This window comes from Lygodium microphyllum, chromosome 18 (assembly GCF_053477565.2).
Source record: "Lygodium microphyllum isolate KBCC chromosome 18, Lygodium_microphyllum_v1.1.10, whole genome shotgun sequence".
NCBI classification, from domain to species: Eukaryota; Viridiplantae; Streptophyta; class Polypodiopsida; order Schizaeales; family Lygodiaceae; genus Lygodium; species Lygodium microphyllum.
The window spans coordinates 30324104-30344148 of NC_141152.1; the positions used below are offsets into that span (position 1 = coordinate 30324104).

A 20045-nucleotide genomic window follows, 5' to 3' on the forward strand; every position below is an offset into this window, starting at 1 on the left:
CTTCTTTCTTTTTTGCCCTTTGTATACTCTTCTCTCTCTCTACTAGATTAAACTTTTTAATATAAACTTTCTTTTTAATTAAAAAAATAAGGAGAGAGAGAGAGAGAGAGAGAGAGAGAGAGAGAGAGAGAGAGAGAGAACCTAGGCCCTACACATGAGAGAGAAAGGGGAGGGGGGAGGAATTTAATTAAAAAGGGGAGGGGGAAAATAAAGAGAGAGTGAGAGAGATGGGAGGGGGTTTTAATTTAAAAAAGGGAGGTGGGGGGGGAGGCTATAATGAAAAAAGGGAGGGGGAAGAGAAAATAAGAGATTACAAGTGAGAAAGAGGGTAGGGGAGGGGGTTTTGATTGAAGAAGGGAGGTTTGGAAAAAAGAGGGTAGGTTTGGGAAGCCCTCTGGAGATTCGGGGCTTTCCGAACCTACAACGAAAATAATATAGTAGTAAGATTGAATACTACTAGGATTTAAGACCTCAACATATTTGCACAAGAAAAGTTTGTAACTATAGCTCATCTACAAGTTTCACCCTAGCTATATAGTGAATAAATTAGGATGTAAAACCTCAACCTATCTACACATTTATAATAGTTATTGATCGAATAAAATCAACTAGATGACGCTCAAGTATACAAAGGTAAAATATTTACACCTTAAACAATACATGCGAACGAAATTATCCACATAGCAAAGAAACGAAGAGAGAAGACTTGGGCTCTAACGAAACTTGGAATAAAAGGAGGACATTAATTAGTACTCATGCACAGACGGAATAAGCCATATTAGCACAAAATCAACAACACAAAAGACGTGGGCTCTAACAAAGCTCGGAATAAAAAGACGAATATTAATTAGTACTCATCCAAAGACGAATTTTAAAACTAATGTGGCTAAATAAAGGACGTCGAGTCAGTTCGTGTAGATCAATGGAAAATAGAGTCAAGATACCGTCTCGATTTCTTCCATCTTCTTTTGTTCTGGATTGAGTGCTCTCTGCGCTCGGCTCTCTCTCTCTCTCTCTCTCTCTCTCTCTCTCTCTCACACACACACACACACACACACACACACACACACACAGAGGCAGACATGGATCCTCTGGACGCTCTTCGACCGCTCATGGCCAGTCGTAATCCTCCATTGGACGCTCTCGTTGTCCCCTCCGAAGACGCTCACCAGGCCAGTATCTCCCCCTTTTACCCCTACATCATCCATTCCGTCATTCTATTCTGCACGAACTCAGTGATCACAAGTAAGAGACGTTGAATTTCACGCGGTTCAATCGAATGCCAGAGTCCGTTCTTGCTTTGTCGTACTGATGTCCTTGAAGGCGTTTGAATCCTTGCCTTTGTAGTTCAAATCCTAATTATTAGCTCCATAGTATCTTGTTTTAGATCGACTCAGCTATGGTGAAGAGACAGCTCTGCAAGCGATTGTGGAGTATTAGCTCAATAAGAGTATTGGTTTTGGAGCGGCCCAACCGTCTTTTAAGTTTGTTAAGAGACAGTCGTCCTGACTATGCACCTAAGTTCATGCAAAAGAACGTTTGTCAAATTGGCACAGATGTGATTTTTCATAGGGACCTGTGTAGTTGCGGTCCAAGTGCTCTACTTCATTTCAATGACACCATGTTTACATGTGTTATGCAAGTCATCATGCAATATTTTTCCAGAATTTCATGAGAAAAACGAGTTTAAGTGCTAATTATTTTGCAATGGCACCATGTATAAGTGTGCATAGCCTTTTTACATTATGCAATGAGAAAACCATTATTTCAGAAAAATGCATAGCCATGTTTTCATTGCATGTTGAACATTCTTCTTCTTCCGTTGTAGTAAGTCTACATTGTCTTTTCAATTGAATGTTGATTGAACTTGCTACTAGCAATTCGGTTGTAATAGTAGTCTATCTTTTTTTTCCATTAAGCCTTTAAAATTTCTCAAGCCTTGTATGTAGTTCTCATTATGTTTGTTACCAAACCATAAACCATTTCCTTGATGCATGCAATGGATTCTCATGTTTTGATCCACAAAGATGAAAGACTTTATTTGCTTGATGCATGCTATGGATCCTTATCTTTTGATTCATGAATATGAAAGACTTTATCTCTTCAATACACAATGAGAGCTACTAGAGGTAAAGTTGGGAGTCTTAAGCTGTTAGTTTGAAGCATCCCATTTGCGGTTGGTAACAATGCCACAATGAGAGTATATACATCCTTGACATCCCGATGGGCGCTAGTAGCATTGGTTGTAGTGGTCATTAAAGCGACCTAGTGCGAATAGGACTTGGCTATCCTAACCCTAAAGTCCCCCTGGTGCATTTTCTCTAGGTCACTTTAGTTACCACTGTGACCAAATTCCAATACTAGTAGCACTCATTCTGATATCCAAGGATGTAACAAAGAGCTTCTATACCTTGATCACCTCTTTGGTGTCGTCTTTGTCAATCCATTAGAAATCATAGCTGTAAAGCCATTGTGACTTTTACTTTGAGTGACCCTTGCTCATGAATCTTATAACTTAGGATCTTTATTCTTCTTTAATTGGGAATTTTGAGAGAAGAGTCCTCTCATGATGACCATTGGCCTTAATTCCCTTTGTCATTACTTTCTTTGCTCCAATGATACTTGTCACCATGGATATTTGCAACCTCTTAGACACATTCTATACATTGATTAGGGGATACATCCATGATGAGAAAGGTTAGAACTGCAAAATCAGCGAGGTTGTAGCCTCTCTATTTGGAATGAAGTTGGAATGTGCAAGAACGTGAAATGAAGCTAAAAGTTTGAACCATAAGTTGATTTCTCAGTAGAGCAACTTGATAGTCCACTGTGGCTAAATGGAATTGCCTTGCTAGGATTGATAACGCCAAAGCTGAAAACAAGTAACATTGAGGCTAAATAGTACAACAAAGACCATTTAGTTCATTGCATAGTTTTGCATTGCAAAATGGAGCTATAATTAGGCTTCTCAATGGGATCATATATGAAAATGAAAGTCAAAATGGTAGTCTTCCTACCCATCAGCTTCTCAAACTAGAGGAGGAGGAGGAGGTTATATTATGTGTGCTAGAGGCCAAATTGACATATGAGACATGGTGAGTATTGCAGATACATGGTGTATGTCATCATGCATAAACAAAAGAATTTCAAATTAGTAGGAATTTGAAGTTGTGAGAGTCTGTAGTCGAAAAAAAACAAGAACACAAAGCGGATAGAGAAGATAGAGATGAGAAGAATGTAGTGGAATTGAAAGAACAAAACAAGCTGAACCAAAGGACAATGCTGTAATGGTCAGCCTCTACATGTAGCATGGAGCGTTAGTGAGGGTGCTAGACAAAGGCAGGAGAATGATGACAGAATGATGAGGAGGGCTGGTGATGATGCGATGAACTGATGGTGGAGTGGTTAGTTAACTTTAATCCCCATTTTTTCAGATCATTTTCCAAAACTTATATATTAAATGTCCCGAAAGTGTTTGGGCACCTGCATTTAGTTTATCCAAAGTGCTTGGGCCCCACTCAAGTGTGCTCGGCCACCACTCAAGACTGTTGGTTGGCTCATGTTTTATAAATAGGGATCTGCAAGTCACTTTGTCCATCCCACATCCATCATTCTGCAGTTGCTGCTCCCTCACCTTTGCTATCAGCCTGCTGATGATTGCTCCACCTGTTGCCAACTAGCTGTCACCATCTACAACTGCATACTGCTGTCCAGCAGGCTGTGCTGCTGGCATGACCTTTTTGGTTACAGATGATCTGCTTCCAGCCTACTGCCCGGTGTCTCCAGCATTGGAACAACTGCATTTTGCTGCTGCACTGATCGCTCAGTCTGACGTTATCTCTTGGAGAGTTGGCTGTCTGTGTTTTCACTTGTCCGTGCTGCTGCCCACTTCTTGGATCATCTGGACAGCTATGCTTTTACATCTAGAGGCTGGGTTTGCTGCTGCCCACTTCACCGGGACTGCTATAGCTGCGTTTTCTTCCTCTTTGGCTGGAGTAACATCCTCCAACATCCGAGCTTTGTAGTGTGCTGGTTCAGGATCATTTGGAGGCCGTCTCTACCAACTCCCTCCGCTCAGCCTGCTCCTATAGAGAGAGTCGTTGGAGTTTTTTCTCCACTCTTTGGACATATATTATTTCATGCGGTTCATGGAGTCTTCACTCTACACTTTTGTACTTTGTGTTTTCTTGAGTTTCTCTTTGACTTTGGTCATTTTAGTCAAGTTTGTACACGCTTATGTTTCTTGTGCAAACCCAAAGGTATTCTCCTCACATGGTATAAGAGCTATTGTGAGACTAGGGGTTGGACGAGCGAATTTCACTAGCTTTTGTCTTAGTCCGATACTCTGAAACTTTGCTGAGAGCCAACCTAAATCACTTCTTCCTCCCTATGCCCTCACAAAGTTGTCTACTTCTAGACAACCTTTGAGGACTCCTTGCCTCGATGGTACGAGTAGACCATGTGAGATTTGGGCATACTTCCTTATGAGACTCCCTTGGATGGTCCTAGATTTTTGTAAGGCTTGCTTTAGTACATTTTTATGAATCAGTCTTCATGGCTGATTATCCCCCGCATAGTGAGCCTGAGACATGGAAGGAGGCTCTTAGAGATCTTGATTGGTGTTCAACCATGGAGCAGGAAGTAAAGAGTACCGATAGAAATGGGACTTCGACTCTTCTTGACTATCCTTGTCACAAGAGGGTGATCACATGAAGTGAATTTCCTATGTCAAGTGGTATTTGGGACTAGTACAAGGCTCGCTTATTGATGCGAGGTTTCCATAAAAAGGAAGGCATTGATTTTGAGGAGACTTTGGCCTCTATAGCCTGCTTTGTTGATAAACTCCAGTCATTAAGCTCATTACATTACCTTAATTCCTAGTTTGGCTTCCATCTATAGCCCCAAAAAGGCTTTTTTGTAGCATTCATCCATACTACACTCCACTCCACTCCACACTAACTCTCATTCATTCTTCATCGTTCCCCTATCACACCTTCCGCCTCAACCCTATTATCATTGCTGTCCACACCCCTACCTTGGCGGATATCTCAGTTCATGGCGCTATCAAGCTGATCATGACACCTTTTGGAGGTCTTCTTTACATTGCCATCAGCTCTAGACACTCCAGATTGCTGTGTTTTGAGTCCACACAACCTAGCGACCTGTTTTTATAATCTTCATTGCTGTGTTTGCTGGTTTCACTCCTCCATGGGTTGGTACAGCAGATCATCTTCATCATTATTGTGTGTTTCCAACTCTTGCTACCACCCTAGCACCCAAGTGACAGTTCCCAGCCATCGGCCACTTTATGAAGGCTGCGTTTGCAGCAGTTTCAGGCTGTCTACAGCAAGTCACACCCTCTTTATCAGCCCTACATCAGGTACCTGCGTTTTATGTTTTGTTCGCTCTTGATGGGCTGGCTAGCAGTTGCTTGTTTGCAGCCACTTACACAGAGCGGTCTTCATTAGATATTCTTGCATTTTCATCTCTAGCTAGCTGCCCAGTAATCGCCTTGATAGCAGCCACTATCTTGGAGAGATTTCAGCATATCCTTCATTTGTGATAGCTCCTAAGGATTGCATTTCGTTCCCTTGATTGCTGCCCTTCATCTTCCAGTGTCTACTTTGACATTCCATTGCCTGGAGGATCGTGTTTTGCTCCCTTCATAGCGTAGCTCTTTCCCTCGTCATGGATACCTCAGTCGGGAGGACAACGTTTTTCTACCTTCACAGTGCAAATTTCTTATAGGTGCTGTTGCTTGATCACCTAGGACAATGCAGTCATCTTCAAGCTTTGCTTCATTATACCAGCTTAATTTATTTAACATGATTCAATGTTCATTATTCATCATCTTCTTTTGAGTTTCTGAGTTTTTTTCCCTCAATGTTTGTTGTACACTTTGTGTTTCTCCCCGCAAACCTTGTTCTCTCTTTGGTATGGTATGAATGTATATCGTCCCATTACTTTTCTTGACATGGTATCAGAGCAGATGCGCTCAACGAGCTAAAAGTTCCTCTTCATCGGAGAAGGCAAACAAAGGTTGTGGGTTTGGCAACACCTTCAGATTTCCTCTACTTTCGTTGCATCATTGGGAGATACCCTTATCTTCTTCTACCCTCCCACCCTCTCGTTACCAGTTTGACATGTTGGTGCTATGGCCTCTCCACAGACAGAAGGACTAACCACTAGATACAACTCTGGTGGCAAGAATGGGCATACCACCGAAGATTGTCGTCATGAACCTTTGCTCCCTACTCTACCGGAGTGTATGCATCTTCTTGTTGCCCTCCTTGTGCCACCTCACCATTCTAGGCCAGAGAGCATTTTGGATTGGCTAACATATTTTTATACTCAAGGCAATGAGATGCATACGATAAGCGCTAAGCCCTTACGAGTTAAGGAGGCTCTGAGACCCCATGAGGCAATAAGCCCTCTTGGAGACCACCGTAATGCTCTACGGAGGTTTCCCCTACCCAGTTTTGGGTACAATGGCTTTCATGGCCATTGGTTTTGTCCACACATGGCTCCATAGGAGCTCCCCATTTTCCTTCATCCTTTTATGTCTCTAGAGACACCGATCTCGATGTAGGCATTAGGAGATTTTGTGTGATACATCTCCCTCCACTCCCCCTTCTACCTAGGTTCGAGAGGGCACCTCTGGGAGTTGTCTAGCTTCTGTTCCATTGGGTTGGAGCCTCAAATACGTGCTTTGGCAATGCGGGTGGCATTTCCTTCGTCATCAAACACGTTGGAGTTTTTAGATTTTCTCTCTCTTTGGGGGGCTCCTTTGAGGGGGATTCCATTCCTTCTGCTTCAAAGGGGGTCCTTACTCATCGTGTGGTTCTTTAGACAACCTTTACCTTCTTAGGGTGGTTGACATCTCCATGCTATCTCACCCATTGATTCCCATTAATGCCCAGTATCTATAGATTCTTCCTAGTTTGGGACCTTGGATGTTTTAGCCATGACTTGGTGGTTAAGCCTTCATATTCCTTCTAGCGTGGAGTCAGGAAGGTTGTGGCTTCTCCCTTGAGGTTGAGTTTCGGGTGCTATCAACTTATCATGTCTAGTGTCCTTTACTATAGGTTACCTTATAGGTGAAACACTGAGATTGCAAGGTGGATCTTCTTCTCTCTCTCACATCCTCTTATGGCACCTTTTTGGGCTTGAGAGGGGGTGTTTAGAAACTCTAGTCATCAAGTTCATTGCATTACTTTAATTCCTAGTTTGATATCCATTTACAGCCCCAAAAAGGCTTTTTTGTATCATTTATTAATGTTGGAGGCACCACCTGAGAGAGTTGGGCCACCATCCTAGAGAGTTCAGTGACTCATGTGCTTATACATAGGGCATGGGCATTCATCCATACTCCACTCCATACTCTCTTTCATTCTTCATCATTCCCCTATCACACCTTCAGCCTCAGTCCTCTTACCATTGCTGTCCACACCCTTACTTTGGTAGATATCTCAGTTTGTGGTGCTGTCCAATTGATCAGGACACTTTTTGAAGGTTTTCTTCATATCACCATCAGCTACAAACACTCAAGATTGCTGTGTTTTGAGTCTACATGGCCTAACGATATGTTCTTCATCATCTTCATTGCTGTATTTTCTGGTTTCACTCCTCCTTGGACCGGTAAGCAGATCGTCTTCATCATTTTTGTGTGTTTCTAGCTCTTGCTGCCATCCTAGTACCCAAGTGATACTTCCGTGCCATCAGTCACTTTATGAAGGCTGCTTTTGCAGCAATTTCAGGCCGTCTACAACAAGTTACACCCTCTTTATCAACCCTACATTAGATACTTGCGTTTTCATGTTTTGTTTACTCTTGAAGGTGTGAAGATATGCTAGGTTTTGCAGTGAGGAAACACAACATGTACGACCAAGACCGAAACACAAAGACTCAGAGAGAGAAGCAAAACTCAAATCCTAAATGCAAAATGCAAAACACAAAAACTCAAAACTCAAACATAGAGACAAACGTAGAGAAAAGAAACTCTGAAGTGAATGAAAGCCGTAAATGAATGTAAGAGTGTACAGAATGCCCAAGGGCAAAGCAATGCAGTGTTGGAGAGTGACATCCACTGAAGACGGATCCCAAGTGTAGTAATCACCAGTCGGAGATGAGAGAGTGCTGAATAATGAAGGGCAGTAGGCTGGTCACCAAAACACAGCAATCGAAGGCTGAAATCTAGTAAATGAAGCAATGCACCACTAGAGGAAGACTGAAAACTGATCACCCGAGGCAAAGAATTGTCAGGCGACAATAGGAGAGGTGTTTGCTGCTGTAGACGGCTTGCTAGATAGCAAAAAAGTAGTATTGCAGCAGTCGCTCGGTGGGAGAGATGGCAGTAGCTTGTTGCCTGGCACCAGAGCCTGAAAATGCAAGCTGATCAGGTGCTATGATGATGCAGCAGATGGAGACCTCCAAACAGCTGCCTAGGGCTGGATAGTGATGGGCTACAATCAGTGATAGCTGGACAGTAGATGGTAGGTGGCTAATGGCTAAAATCTGCATGGTAGAGTGAGAAACTTGCACAAAAGGATTAAGTTGAATGGTGGGTAGCTTGTTTGTTTATAGATGTTAAAGGGTGCCCCAAAAAATTAGCTTTTTGGGGAACCATAGAAACTCTCTCGAACCACACACAAAATGTGCGGTTTTCATTAAGTAAGTGTGTTTTGGGGCTATTAAAAATGCTAATAAGTTGTAAAGCGTGTTTTAGCTCAACAAAAGGGTTGTGTAGGAGTCGCTTGTTTGGAGCCACTTAAAGGAAGAGACCTTCATTAGATATTTTTGTGTTTTCTTCTCCAGTTGGCTACCCAACAATCACCTTGATAACAACCATAATCTTGGAGAGATTTTAGCATATCCTTCCATCTTTGACAGCTCTTGAGGATTGTATTTCACTCCCTTTATTGTTGCTCTTTATCTTTTAGTGTCTACTTTGACATTCCATTGCTCGGAGGATTGCGTTTCATTCCCTCCACAGAGCAACTCTTTTCCTCGTCATCGACACCTCTAGCCAAAGGACTATGTTTCACTTCCTTCACAATGCAACATCATTCAGTGTTCATCATTCATCATCTTCTTCTTTTGAGTTTTTGTGTTTTCTTCTCTTAGTGTTTGCTGTACACTTTGTGTTTCCCCTTGTAAACCCTATTCTCTCTAATATGGTATGAGTGTGTACCGTCCTGTTAGTTTCCTTGACACACTTGACATCAATTCATCTCCTTTTGAGCTTGGTCGCTTAGTATAGATATATAAGTGGGAACTGTATCAAATGGATGTAAAAAGTGCTTTTTGAATGGTATTCTGGAAGAGGAGGTCTATATGGCTCACTTGTATATTGTACGTGGCGGCCACCCGTCACTACTACTTTATTCTTTATTCTTGCTATGACAATAGAATAAGAGAAGGCAAGTCACACATTGTGACTGTGAGAGTTTCCACATACAGACTTGATCACTCTCTTGCTTGAACCTCCATAGCTATTGTGTCCTCTTGCTTTCGCTTGTGCTCTCACTCTGGCTCCACCTTTCAACTTGTATTAGAGTGGGCATTTGAGGAGCTTCACTGATATTCACTTCAACTTGAAAGAGCGCTTCATTCATAGCTTTCATGGTAGCTACTCATTGAGGTATGCATCAGTCTTGTTGCTTCCCCAATCACTTTCACCCTTTTCAGCATTGATCAGGGCCTTTCTTCAGACCTTTTGATTTTTGCCAAGTGGTCATTGAGCTCAGCCATTGCAGCAGACAACTAGCAACCATCAGCCTGATTTGCACTTGATTTGTTGTCTATGTTCTTGGCATTTTTCACCTCTTCCAGCTCCGATTGTTCACTCTATTCAGGACAAACCTATTGTTCACTCTGTGTAGGACAGATGTGCTGTTCACTATGTTGCGGACAGGCCTATTGTTCTCTGGGTTGTGGACATACCTGTTATTCATTGTGTTGAAGACAAACTTGTTGTATACTTTTTGGACAGTAAGTATTTAATTGGTTTAATGCTCTATTGATGCCCATGGGGTATTTGGAAGGTTCTTTGTTGTTATACCTTGTGGACAGCAAGCTTACAGGCTGAAAGCTTATGTATTTCATGCCTACAGGACTTTCGGAATGCTACATGGATGTATTGATGCTTGACATTGATTATTATGCCCAGATATGCTTATGTTGAACTCTAAGCCTTGTTTTTATTCTTGCAGTGGTTATTTGCTTCCGTGGTTTCCTATTTGCAAGTTTGAAGGATGGTCTTGCTTCAAGGAAGCAATGGATAGATAGGATAACAAGAAATGATATAAAGCCATGTTGTCAGAAATTGAATCTCTTGATAAAAATGGCACTTGGGACTTGGTGTAGTTGCTTAAAGGGCAGAAAACACTTCCACGCAAATGGGTTTACAAGATGAAGGTCACTTCTAGTTCCTTACCAAAGTACAAAGCAAGATTGGTTGTGAAGGGGGACAAGCAGGAACATGGAATTGACTTTGATGAGATCTTCTCTCCTGTAGTCAAGATGATTACATTGAGAACCATTTTAGGCTTGGTGGCATCTGAAGATATGGAGCTCATATAGATGGATGTAAAGACTACATTCTTACGTGGTGATCTGCATGAAGACATATATATACAGCAGCTTGAAGGGTTTGTGGAAAAAGGGAAAGAGAAGATGGTATGTAAACTCAAAAGGAGTTTATATGGGCTGAAACAAGCACCAAGAGAATGGTATCATAAGTTTGATACATTTATGCAGTCTCAAGGTTTCCATAGAAGTCAAGTGGATCACTGCTTGTACACCAAGAAGGCAGCAGATGGCAGCTTGATTATCTTGGTTCTGTATGTTGATGACATGCTGATTGCTGATAGGGATACTCATGCCTTGGACTCACTGAAGCAAAGTCTTCACGGCAGCTTTGATATGAAGGATCTTGGTGATGCAAATCACATTCTTAGCATGCGAATACTCAAAGATAGGTTAAAAGGATTATTTTATCTATCTGAGCAGAAGTATATCTCCTAGGTTTTGCAATGTTTCAATATGGAGGGGGGGGGAAAACAATTGGGGTTCCATTGCCTCCATATGTGAAACTCAGTGCAGAGGACAGCCCTACATCTAATGATGAGAAGGCTGAAATGACCAAGATACCATATACTTCAGCTGTTGGCAGTTTGATGTATGCTATGGTTTCTATATGTCCTGACATTGCCTTTGCAGTGGGAGTGGTTAGCAGATACATGGCAAACACTGGTAAAAAGCATTGGGTAGTAGTGAAAGGTATTATTAGATACCTCAAAGGCACAAAGGATTTGTGCATTTGCTTTGGAAAGCAGAAGGCATCTGTCGTTGGCTTCAGATGTAAACTATGCTAGTCATGCGGATTGCAGAAAGTCCACTTCTGGGTATGTGTTTACCTTCACAGGAGGAGCAGTCTCTTGGATCTCCAGGCTACAAAAGTGTGTTGCATTATCTACTACAGAGGTAGAGTATGTGGCTGCCACTGAGGCATGCAAGGAGGCTTTATGGCTTTCACGTCCGGTGGGAGAGCTTGGCATTACAGAGTTACCTGTTCTCCATTGTGATAGTTAGAGTGCTATCATGCTAGCACGGAATCCCATTTTTCATGCAAAGACGAAGCACATACAGGTGAAGTATCACTTCATTAGAGATGTACTTGACAGCAAGAGCATTGATCTTGTCAAAGTGCATATAGATGATAATCTTGTAGGCCTTCTCAGGAAGGGTCTTCCAGAGCAGAGCGGTTTGCTCATTGCCAACAAATAATGGGAGTTGGAGAGAGAGATTTATTTCAGCTTTGTACATACCTAGACTTAGCTGATTCTTTTCTCCTCTTTAGGCACATTGCCTTTAGGTGGGAGGTTGTTGGGAATAAAGGGCCCTCGTGCCTTTTACATGTGCTCGGGTGTGAACACACCCTTAGCACACTTGTACTTTCATATCTATATCTATCTAAAAATCTAAAGTGGTACACACTCGTCATTGTACCCATAAGTTGTGCTCACTCTCACTCTCTACTTTGCACTCTCTCTTTGTCTCTTTGCTGCTAGTAAGCAGTGCGTGTCTGGCGCTGGTGATGATAGTGATGCTGAACGCAAGTGGGGGGAGGGTGCCAAATTGTGGGCGACAACTGAGGAAGAAGGTGCCGGGCATTGGAGGAGCTCTGGAAGTAGTGGCAACAGTCGGGAAGGATAGATTGCTACGTGGGTGAATTTTGATGGCTGAAATTTGTACAAGAGGAGCGAGGCTGAATGGTGGGCACCTTGTTTATTTATAGACGTTGAAGGTTGCCCCAAAAAATTAGGGCTTTGGGGGACCACTGAAATTCTCTCGAACCATGCATCAATTTTATGTAAGATGCTAATCGATTGTAAAGCGTGTTTTACCTCAACATTCCATGCCTCCTTGCCATTCTGTCCGAAGAATAGTTGGTAAAACTCGTGCTCCAATCTGGATAGAAATGCCATCTTCTTATGTTGCACTAGGCGATAGAAGATTGAGTGTGTCTGGCTATGTGTGTAGGTTCCACACACTTTGCCTAGCTGGAGAGAGAGTGAAAGCTTGACACTTTGAGGGGAACAATTAATAAAACAGGTAGAAACAGTTATCGAATGGCTAGTTAATAGTCAAAAAATGATAATGGTGCTAATAATTTATACAAATGAGGGAAAAGGTGCAGTTTTTTTGTGTGAATCCTTACGGTATGGTATGATATGGATTGTATGGTATGAACATAGTTGCTTGGAGTTTTAGAAATGGTGACTAGAAATGTGTTATGGAGTGGCAAAATGGAGTTTCGGCCCGCAGTTCAAACAATGAAACAAGGAAATTTTACATCTATTTCTAAGAATATTTTAATATTATACATATATGAATGGGTAATACCATTTATATGTTGAACATCTACACCAAACCACTTAAATTCCTCAACAATATAGAGTACACATGTAATTTTAGAAGAGATTTGACAAGCATACGTAATTCTATCAAAGATTTGAGACAATAAGAATGCAAAATCATAATCCATGAGTTTTAAAAACTCTCAAGATCAAGATTTAGAAGTTAGAACCTAATATAAAAGAGTGTAGTATGCCATGGCCCGTGAATGATGATGACATATGTCGAGATTGAAGACTCAATAGTGAATAACCATAGACTCATATTATGTCACATAGACTCAAAAAATAGAGTACTTGGTAAACAATGCGTGAAAAATAAATACAACTATGTTATTGTACGATGTGCATCTATTGTGGAGTATCATCCTCATTTACCACATTGGCCACAAGGCATTGCCACCTCTAATGCTCTAAACTAGCAAACACACAATCAGCCACATCAAGGCAATTATCAATATCCTTACCACTAACATGAGCAAGATGATCCTTTGCTTGTGTAATACTCCCCATGTGTATGACATGGTAGTAGTTGCATTCCCACTGCTTTGAGCCGTCACTAGCTCCATATTTGCTAATGATATGCATGTGGCTCTAAAATGTATCCTTCACCATGGTTGTTCCTTGTTGGAAATAGAGGAACCAGCAACAAAGTTGGGGGAAACCAGCTCGAACCAGTGTGGACAACAAAGGACGAAGAGAGGAGAGGGATTGCCGATTGGAAACACTAAAAAACAGTCCAAATCTGAGGGAAAAGTGCTGCAAATAGTGTGGACAGGAAAGGAAAAGGATCAGGTAGCTGAGGGATGAGGGGTGTAGGATTTCAAGGTTGTAGACAGCAGTAGATGTGAAAGGGGGGAAGCAAACAACAGGTAGGGAGAATGGTCAGCTGAGAAAGAGGATGGAGAGCAAACGAAACAGGGCGAAATCTATATGCAGCAAGGCAAAATAAAAGTATGTCACGAAACTGGGTGAGTTACCCTACCTATCCCGAAACGGCTGCCCCAAAACGCGTTTTGGGATTGAAATGTTTCGGGGCTGAAATGTTTCCATTTCAGGCGGCCCAAAATGCCGTTTTGGGCAACTATGGGTATAAAGCTGTCTGTACCACATATGGGTGCAGCCTTGAATGCACTTAACACAAGGGAGCTAGAATGCTTCTAGTTAGGGACTCAAAACATAGACTGGCCCCAAAGCTTGGTGCCCCTTGCGGTATTTCTTTAAGTTTTTTAAAAGGAATTCCACTAGGTACGAAGAACCTGGTTCACTCTCATGGGAACCAGCTGGTGACATCATCAGCTTGTTGTCGACAGCTCTTTGCTGCCGTATTTCAGCTGCCAACCTGCTGTTTCAACATTCTCGCATCTGGGCCAGTCACCTTATAGTTTTGTTTTGTTGTTGTGCCACTCTTGCTACTGGTTGATTGCACCCAGGTTGGTGCATTGCTGTTTCAGCCATCTTCTCCACCAAAGAACTGTAGTTAATTCTGTTGTGGATCTGAATCACGATGATGGCACTGTATTTCAGAGTAAAATACATTTGTGGGTGGTTCGTCTGTGGTTACCACTTCAGGTGAATTTTGTCAGTGATGACAGTGGTTCATAGGTTACTTCTGCAATTTTTGTTTTCTGTCTGGGTGGGATGGCTTCAACACCAGCTTTCTTTAATGACACTAAGGAGGATGTGGATGCACATGTCTCCTTGTTGAAGAATTATGATGCTTGTTCTGGCAGCTTTGTAGCCAGATTTTGGCTCTAAATTTGTGCACGTCTGTAGGCAGCATGCAGTTTTGTATGTGATTAGAATAGGGGATCTGCAGCTGGAAGCTGTAAACAGGTCAGTGTCATCCCATTTGGATTACATGTTTCTAACATTTTCTGATGGTTGCTACAAATGCTTTACTGTCTTATGTTTACTCGGTGGATAAAAGAATGAAGTTTTACTCTCTCATCATGCTCCGTATCTTTATTTGTGTTCAGGAGTTGTTTTGACACACCATTTTCTTCTTGCTATTAATGCTTTGTCTCACAAATATTGATTAAGCCTGGTTCTCTGTTCAGAGTGAGTATGTTGCAGATCGTGATCGTCGGCGAGCTTATGTTTCTGGTTTCACGGGCAGTGCTGGTTAGATCAATTATCTTTTACTGGTTTTGTAACTAGCTATTTGAAGGCTGATCTTTAGCGTTTGCTGCTTGTTCTGGGTTTCATGGTGACAAGTGTTGATTGTGTGTTGCAATGCATGTTTAGTTGCACTTTTACTAGCATGTTATGCAATCATTATTGTCAAAGTCCTTGAAGTCTACTGTGTGAACAAAGTACCTTCTTTGAGGTCTACTGTGGTTTTTCTATCTACTGACTGACCTTTGACTTACACAAAGTGGGTTCAGTAAAGCTATGGTCTTGTGGTGAAGTTTGTTGTACTCACTGAATCTTTCACCACGAAGGTGAAGTTGCATGATGTTTTTGTTGCCTTTTGCAGGTTTAGCACTTATTACAATCGACCAGGCATTACTTTGGACAGATGGCAGGTACTTCTTGCAAGCAACTCAACAATTGAGTGATCGTTGGAAGCTTATGCGGATTGGTGAAGACCCTGTAGTTGAGGCTTGGCTTGCTGATGTAAGCATCATCCATGGACAGTGAATTACTATTTGTAATCCTGCACTATACTGTATTATGAATCCAAATGTTCGGGATGCTTAGAGAGGAATGTTGGTGTCTATTTGTTGATGTGTGATTTCATGGACAAATTGTTGTTACTTAAGCTTCTTGGATGCACTCAGGCAGGTATTTCAACACATGCATGTGCATGTAAACTTGCTCAGTCTGTTTCTGCTTTCGTAACTGCCATGTGTGATGCTGAAGTCGTTTCTCTGATAGAAAGTAAGCTTAATGTGATTTCATCATTTTATAAGGGCATACATTTTCATGTTATTGTCTGAGACATGCCATGTTGTTGTACTTTTCTTCTCTCTTGTGAGAAGGGACTCCTGAGTTTTGTGGTGAACATTCTGGCTGACTGGGGTAATGATCTTCATGATCCTCTGTATGATGACAAAATTTATTCTTGTGGCAATGCTTGCAAGTAGAAAATCCTTCAGGTCCATAACTTCCCCCATTGCCTTTAGAAAATGCAAGCTATTCTTATTTCACATGTATCTTTTGCAATACTTGGACATTTACTGGAACTCAACTCAAGAGTTTTGTCAAAATTGGCTGTCAATTTATATGCTTTTTCCAAGTGTATAAAATCTCTGGATTAAAATATGCTTTGGGAAAATTTGGTGTTTATATAACATAAAGTACATCATGTGGAAGTTGATGATAAAGCGAGATGACTGGTGGTTTCAAGCAGAAATTGTGTGTGCGTGGGTATGCATGCATGCACATGCACACGTAAGCTTCACACAAATCTGAACATCCAAAGCTGGCATGCAGAATTTGGAGAAGGATGCAACTGTAGGAGTCGATCCATGGTGCATGTCTATTGAAACTGCACAACAATGGCAGCAGATTTTTGCAAAGAAAGGCCAGAAGCTTATTCAGCTTGAGAGAAACTTGGTTGATGAAATTTGGGAAGATCGACCTGATCCAACCATCTTTCCCGTCTCTGTTCACCCACTACAGTTTGCTGGTCGTTCCTCAGAAGAAAAGCTAACAGAACTGAGGACAAAGCTGCTTCAAGAAAAGGCTTATGCGATTGTTATCACAACTCTTGATGAAGTAAATGCATCACAACTAATCTCTCTTTTTGCATTTTGTTGTGTGTTCTAAAAAATATTTATAATTGGTAAGCTGATGAGTAACTTGATATAATGATTATTGTGGTATGTATACTGATGTACAGCAAATGCCTTTTTAGGTTGCCTGGCTGTACAATCTGAGGGGCCGGGATGTTTCATACAATCCAGTTGTGCACTCGTATGCTATTGTGACATTACAATCAGCTTTCCTGTATGTTGACAAGCAAAAGATCACTCCAGAGGTTTGACTTCAGAAACTCACTTCTTAATGTGCACTTGCTTATGACAAATCACTCAGAGAAACTCTGTGTTCCATCTGTCAATATATTTTTTAAAATTCAGTTTATGAGGAGTAAATGATAATTGTTGCTACTTATTTGTCTGTTGGAAATCAGGCATTTTGATTTTGCTGGTTGAATAATGTTTCTGTAGCTTGTATGAGTAGTTGGAGCTATTTCAAAATCTCCATTTAATTGTAGTGTTTGCTACATGAATTAGTTGAGAACTTTCCATTAATGCGAAACTTTTAAAATTTAAAAGTGCGGTCTTCACAGTTAGGAGCCTCAGTTGGGGGTGTGTTTTGTAGCTGTTCTTTTAATGTTTTATGATACTAGTTCACTCAACTAAGAATTAGGTGATGGGTCTTCTTTTGCAGGTGGAATCTTACTTGAGCTCAATAGGCGTCCAAATAAGGGATTACACTGCAGTTTTAGATGACATAAGTTTACTTGGTACTGGTGAAGGATGTTTAACTGCTGCCTGTAATACTGGATTGTGTCAGACATCATCTAGCTCTCTTCAGGATGGTAAAGATGCAGGAGAGGTGCAGGCTAAAGAAAAAGATGGCAATGAAGGGGAAGATGACCTAAGGAGAAAGAGAGAGCAGCTCCAAGATGAGACATGTCAGAAGGGTACAGAAGAGGGCAAATTAGAGGAGCCAGCTGAAAACAGTCATACTGATGCTGCAAGTACAATAAATGAAAAAAATGGTCTTGTTTGGTTGAATCCTGGAACTTGTTGTTATGCGATCTACACAAAGCTCCCTTCTGATAAAGTATTGCTTCAGCCATCACCATTGGCACTGGCTAAGGCATTAAAGGTATGCATTTATGCATTTCCTTACTTTTTTGAAAGAACGAGTTTTGGATTCCTAAGTCTTTGAGTACTAAAGACGCAGAGTATGAAAAAGTTCTAAAGAAACAATGTTACAAGCTGTCACTGATCCGACCATTTTTCTAATTCTTCCCAGGGAGTCCCTCCTATCTTGCTATCACCACTCCTCAGCACCCCCTCCTGCAAGTTTACTTTCTTTCCTCTTCACCTTGTCATCCCTCTTCCCTTCCTTAATGGCTCCAAACAACTTTTCCCACCACTGTGTGCAGGCTTGTGTGCTCCCTTTTTGTTCCATGGCTCTTACACCTCCATGTTCCTTTCCTTTTCCTTCTTCGTTCCTAACATCTTCCACTAATTCTATCCATTCTGCCCTTTGCTTCCATTTTGGCTGATTTGAGAGTTCAAAACAATATAAATACTACTTTTCTCTGAAAGGCATGCATACACTTGGGTGATATCTTAGGAGGATTCTGTGGCAGCTTCTTTGATGTCCCTATTATTTTTGCACGTCTTAATTTTTCCTGTGCAGCAGCTAGCTGAGGCAATTCATGTATTCTGGCCTCCTCTTTGCAATGAATCCAGTTCTCCCACATGACAGTTCGCCACTTGTCCCATGTCAGAGTCTCCTCAACTGAAGTGTGCTCCTTGTCCCCTATAATCATGTGTGCATGAGGGCAATAGTTTGCACTAAATGAACCAACATGCAACTGTCCCTGCTTATGTAGACCTTGTGAGTTCCATGTCACCACCAAGATCTGCTCCAAGTGTTGTGACCTTGTGAGTAGTCTCTCTCTCTCTCTCTCTCTCTCTCTCTCTCTCTCTCTATGCTTCTCTACTTGCAGATTTTCCAGAATGCTGCTGATTTGAGGTTCAAACATATTTGGAGAAGTTATCAGCAATCAACTTGAGGCACAAAGCCTTCCCTTATGGTAGAATGTGCATGGGGCTGCCTAAATCCATGATGACTGATTCAAGAGTAACATCTCTATGGCTTGCCTTTTTGGAAAAGGCTCTCTTTCCTACTCGGCTCATAAAAGCATTGGGCCATGGGTGCCACTCACCTTTGCCCAGGGATCTACTAGGATCGCAAAGGTGACAGATTCTTTTTAGTTGCCCAAGACGTCACCCTAGTGAAATCAAGAGATTGGACCAAGGACACCACGATGGACTGCTTAGTTGCCCGTAATAATCACAAAGGGGATGGACACTCCTATGGAACTTAGGTTTTGTTTACGTTTTTGTGTTTGGTTTTTGATGTTTGATCTGGCTCATTAGTTCATACAAAAGTGAAACCAGAGTGTAAAACTCGGGGAGGTTACTATATGTATATCCTTTACATCATGTACATTCAAGGCCTATTTATAAATCTTTTTATTTGTGATTTTTTCCTGAATAAAACATAACCCTTTTCTATTAAATCTGTAAATAACCCCTTTCTATTATACCTTTTTGTATGTAAAAAAAATTTAAAAATAGTATTTTAAAAATACCTTATTTTGTATACCATGCATGTTGGGTATCTCACACGCCTTACTTACGCCTACGCTCATATGGGAGTGTGCGGGTGATCACTAGGACACTGGGGCACTTTTTACTCTCGGTAGGAGAGGTTTTTTCCCCCAGATTATGTGTACTATTTTGTATGTGCTTGTGGTACACACTTACGGGCACTTACTGTGTTCGGGTGTGAACAGCCCCTTATAACCCTAAGGTATAAGGGTTATCATTTGTACTTTCAGCTAACACTCTATTCAGTACTATTGCATTGGGTGTCGTGCTCAACTCTGTCTCTCACTCTCACACTGTCTACTGCACTTCAGCTGCACCTCGATCCTCTCCCATCTGACATTTGGTATCAGAGCTCAGCTCAGAGCAGTCTTCAGTCTGCAGTCTGCAGCCCCCGCCAGTTCTGCCCCAGCCGCCTGTTCCTGCCCAGTCCTGCCTGCGCCTGTCAGTCCGTCAGCGCGCAGCACCAGACGACTCCTCTGCCCAGCGTGCAGCTCCAACAATCAGCGCGCAGCACCGCCCTGCCCAGCGCGCCACCTGTACCTGCGTGCTGCCACCTCTGCCCAGCGTGTCCTCTGCCCTGTGTCTGCCCAGCGTGCCCCTTCGCCTGTCAGTCTGCCTGCGCAGCCTCCCTGCGCTGAGCTAGACTGTGCCGTCAGCTCCAGCTGCCAGCGCGCCACCTGTTTCCACCACCCAGTCCTGGGTACCGCCTCCTCTGCCCAGCGTGCGCCCAGTCCTGCCTGCGCGTGTCACTGGACCTGCACGC

At 42.1% G+C, this 20045-nt stretch overlaps 1 protein-coding gene across 2 annotated transcripts in view; it reads left to right on the top strand.

The window, feature by feature from the left end:
* Window positions 1-916: 916 nt before the first annotated feature.
* APP1 (aminopeptidase P1) overlaps window positions 917-20045 on the top strand; it is a 109345-nt gene continuing 90216 nt past the window's right edge. The window contains exons 1-6 of one of the 2 annotated variants that reach the window (XM_087698528.1): window positions 917-1172; window positions 14978-15041; window positions 15397-15536; window positions 16356-16640; window positions 16780-16902; window positions 17316-17759. In XM_087698528.1, coding sequence (XP_087554654.1) covers window positions 1083-1172; window positions 14978-15041; window positions 15397-15536; window positions 16356-16640; window positions 16780-16902; window positions 17316-17759 — 1146 coding nt within the window. In that variant the 5' untranslated portion in view covers window positions 917-1082. The remainder of the gene's footprint in view (window positions 1173-14977; window positions 15042-15396; window positions 15537-16355; window positions 16641-16779; window positions 16903-17315; window positions 17760-20045) is intronic. The other variant, XM_087698527.1, reaches the window with a different exon arrangement.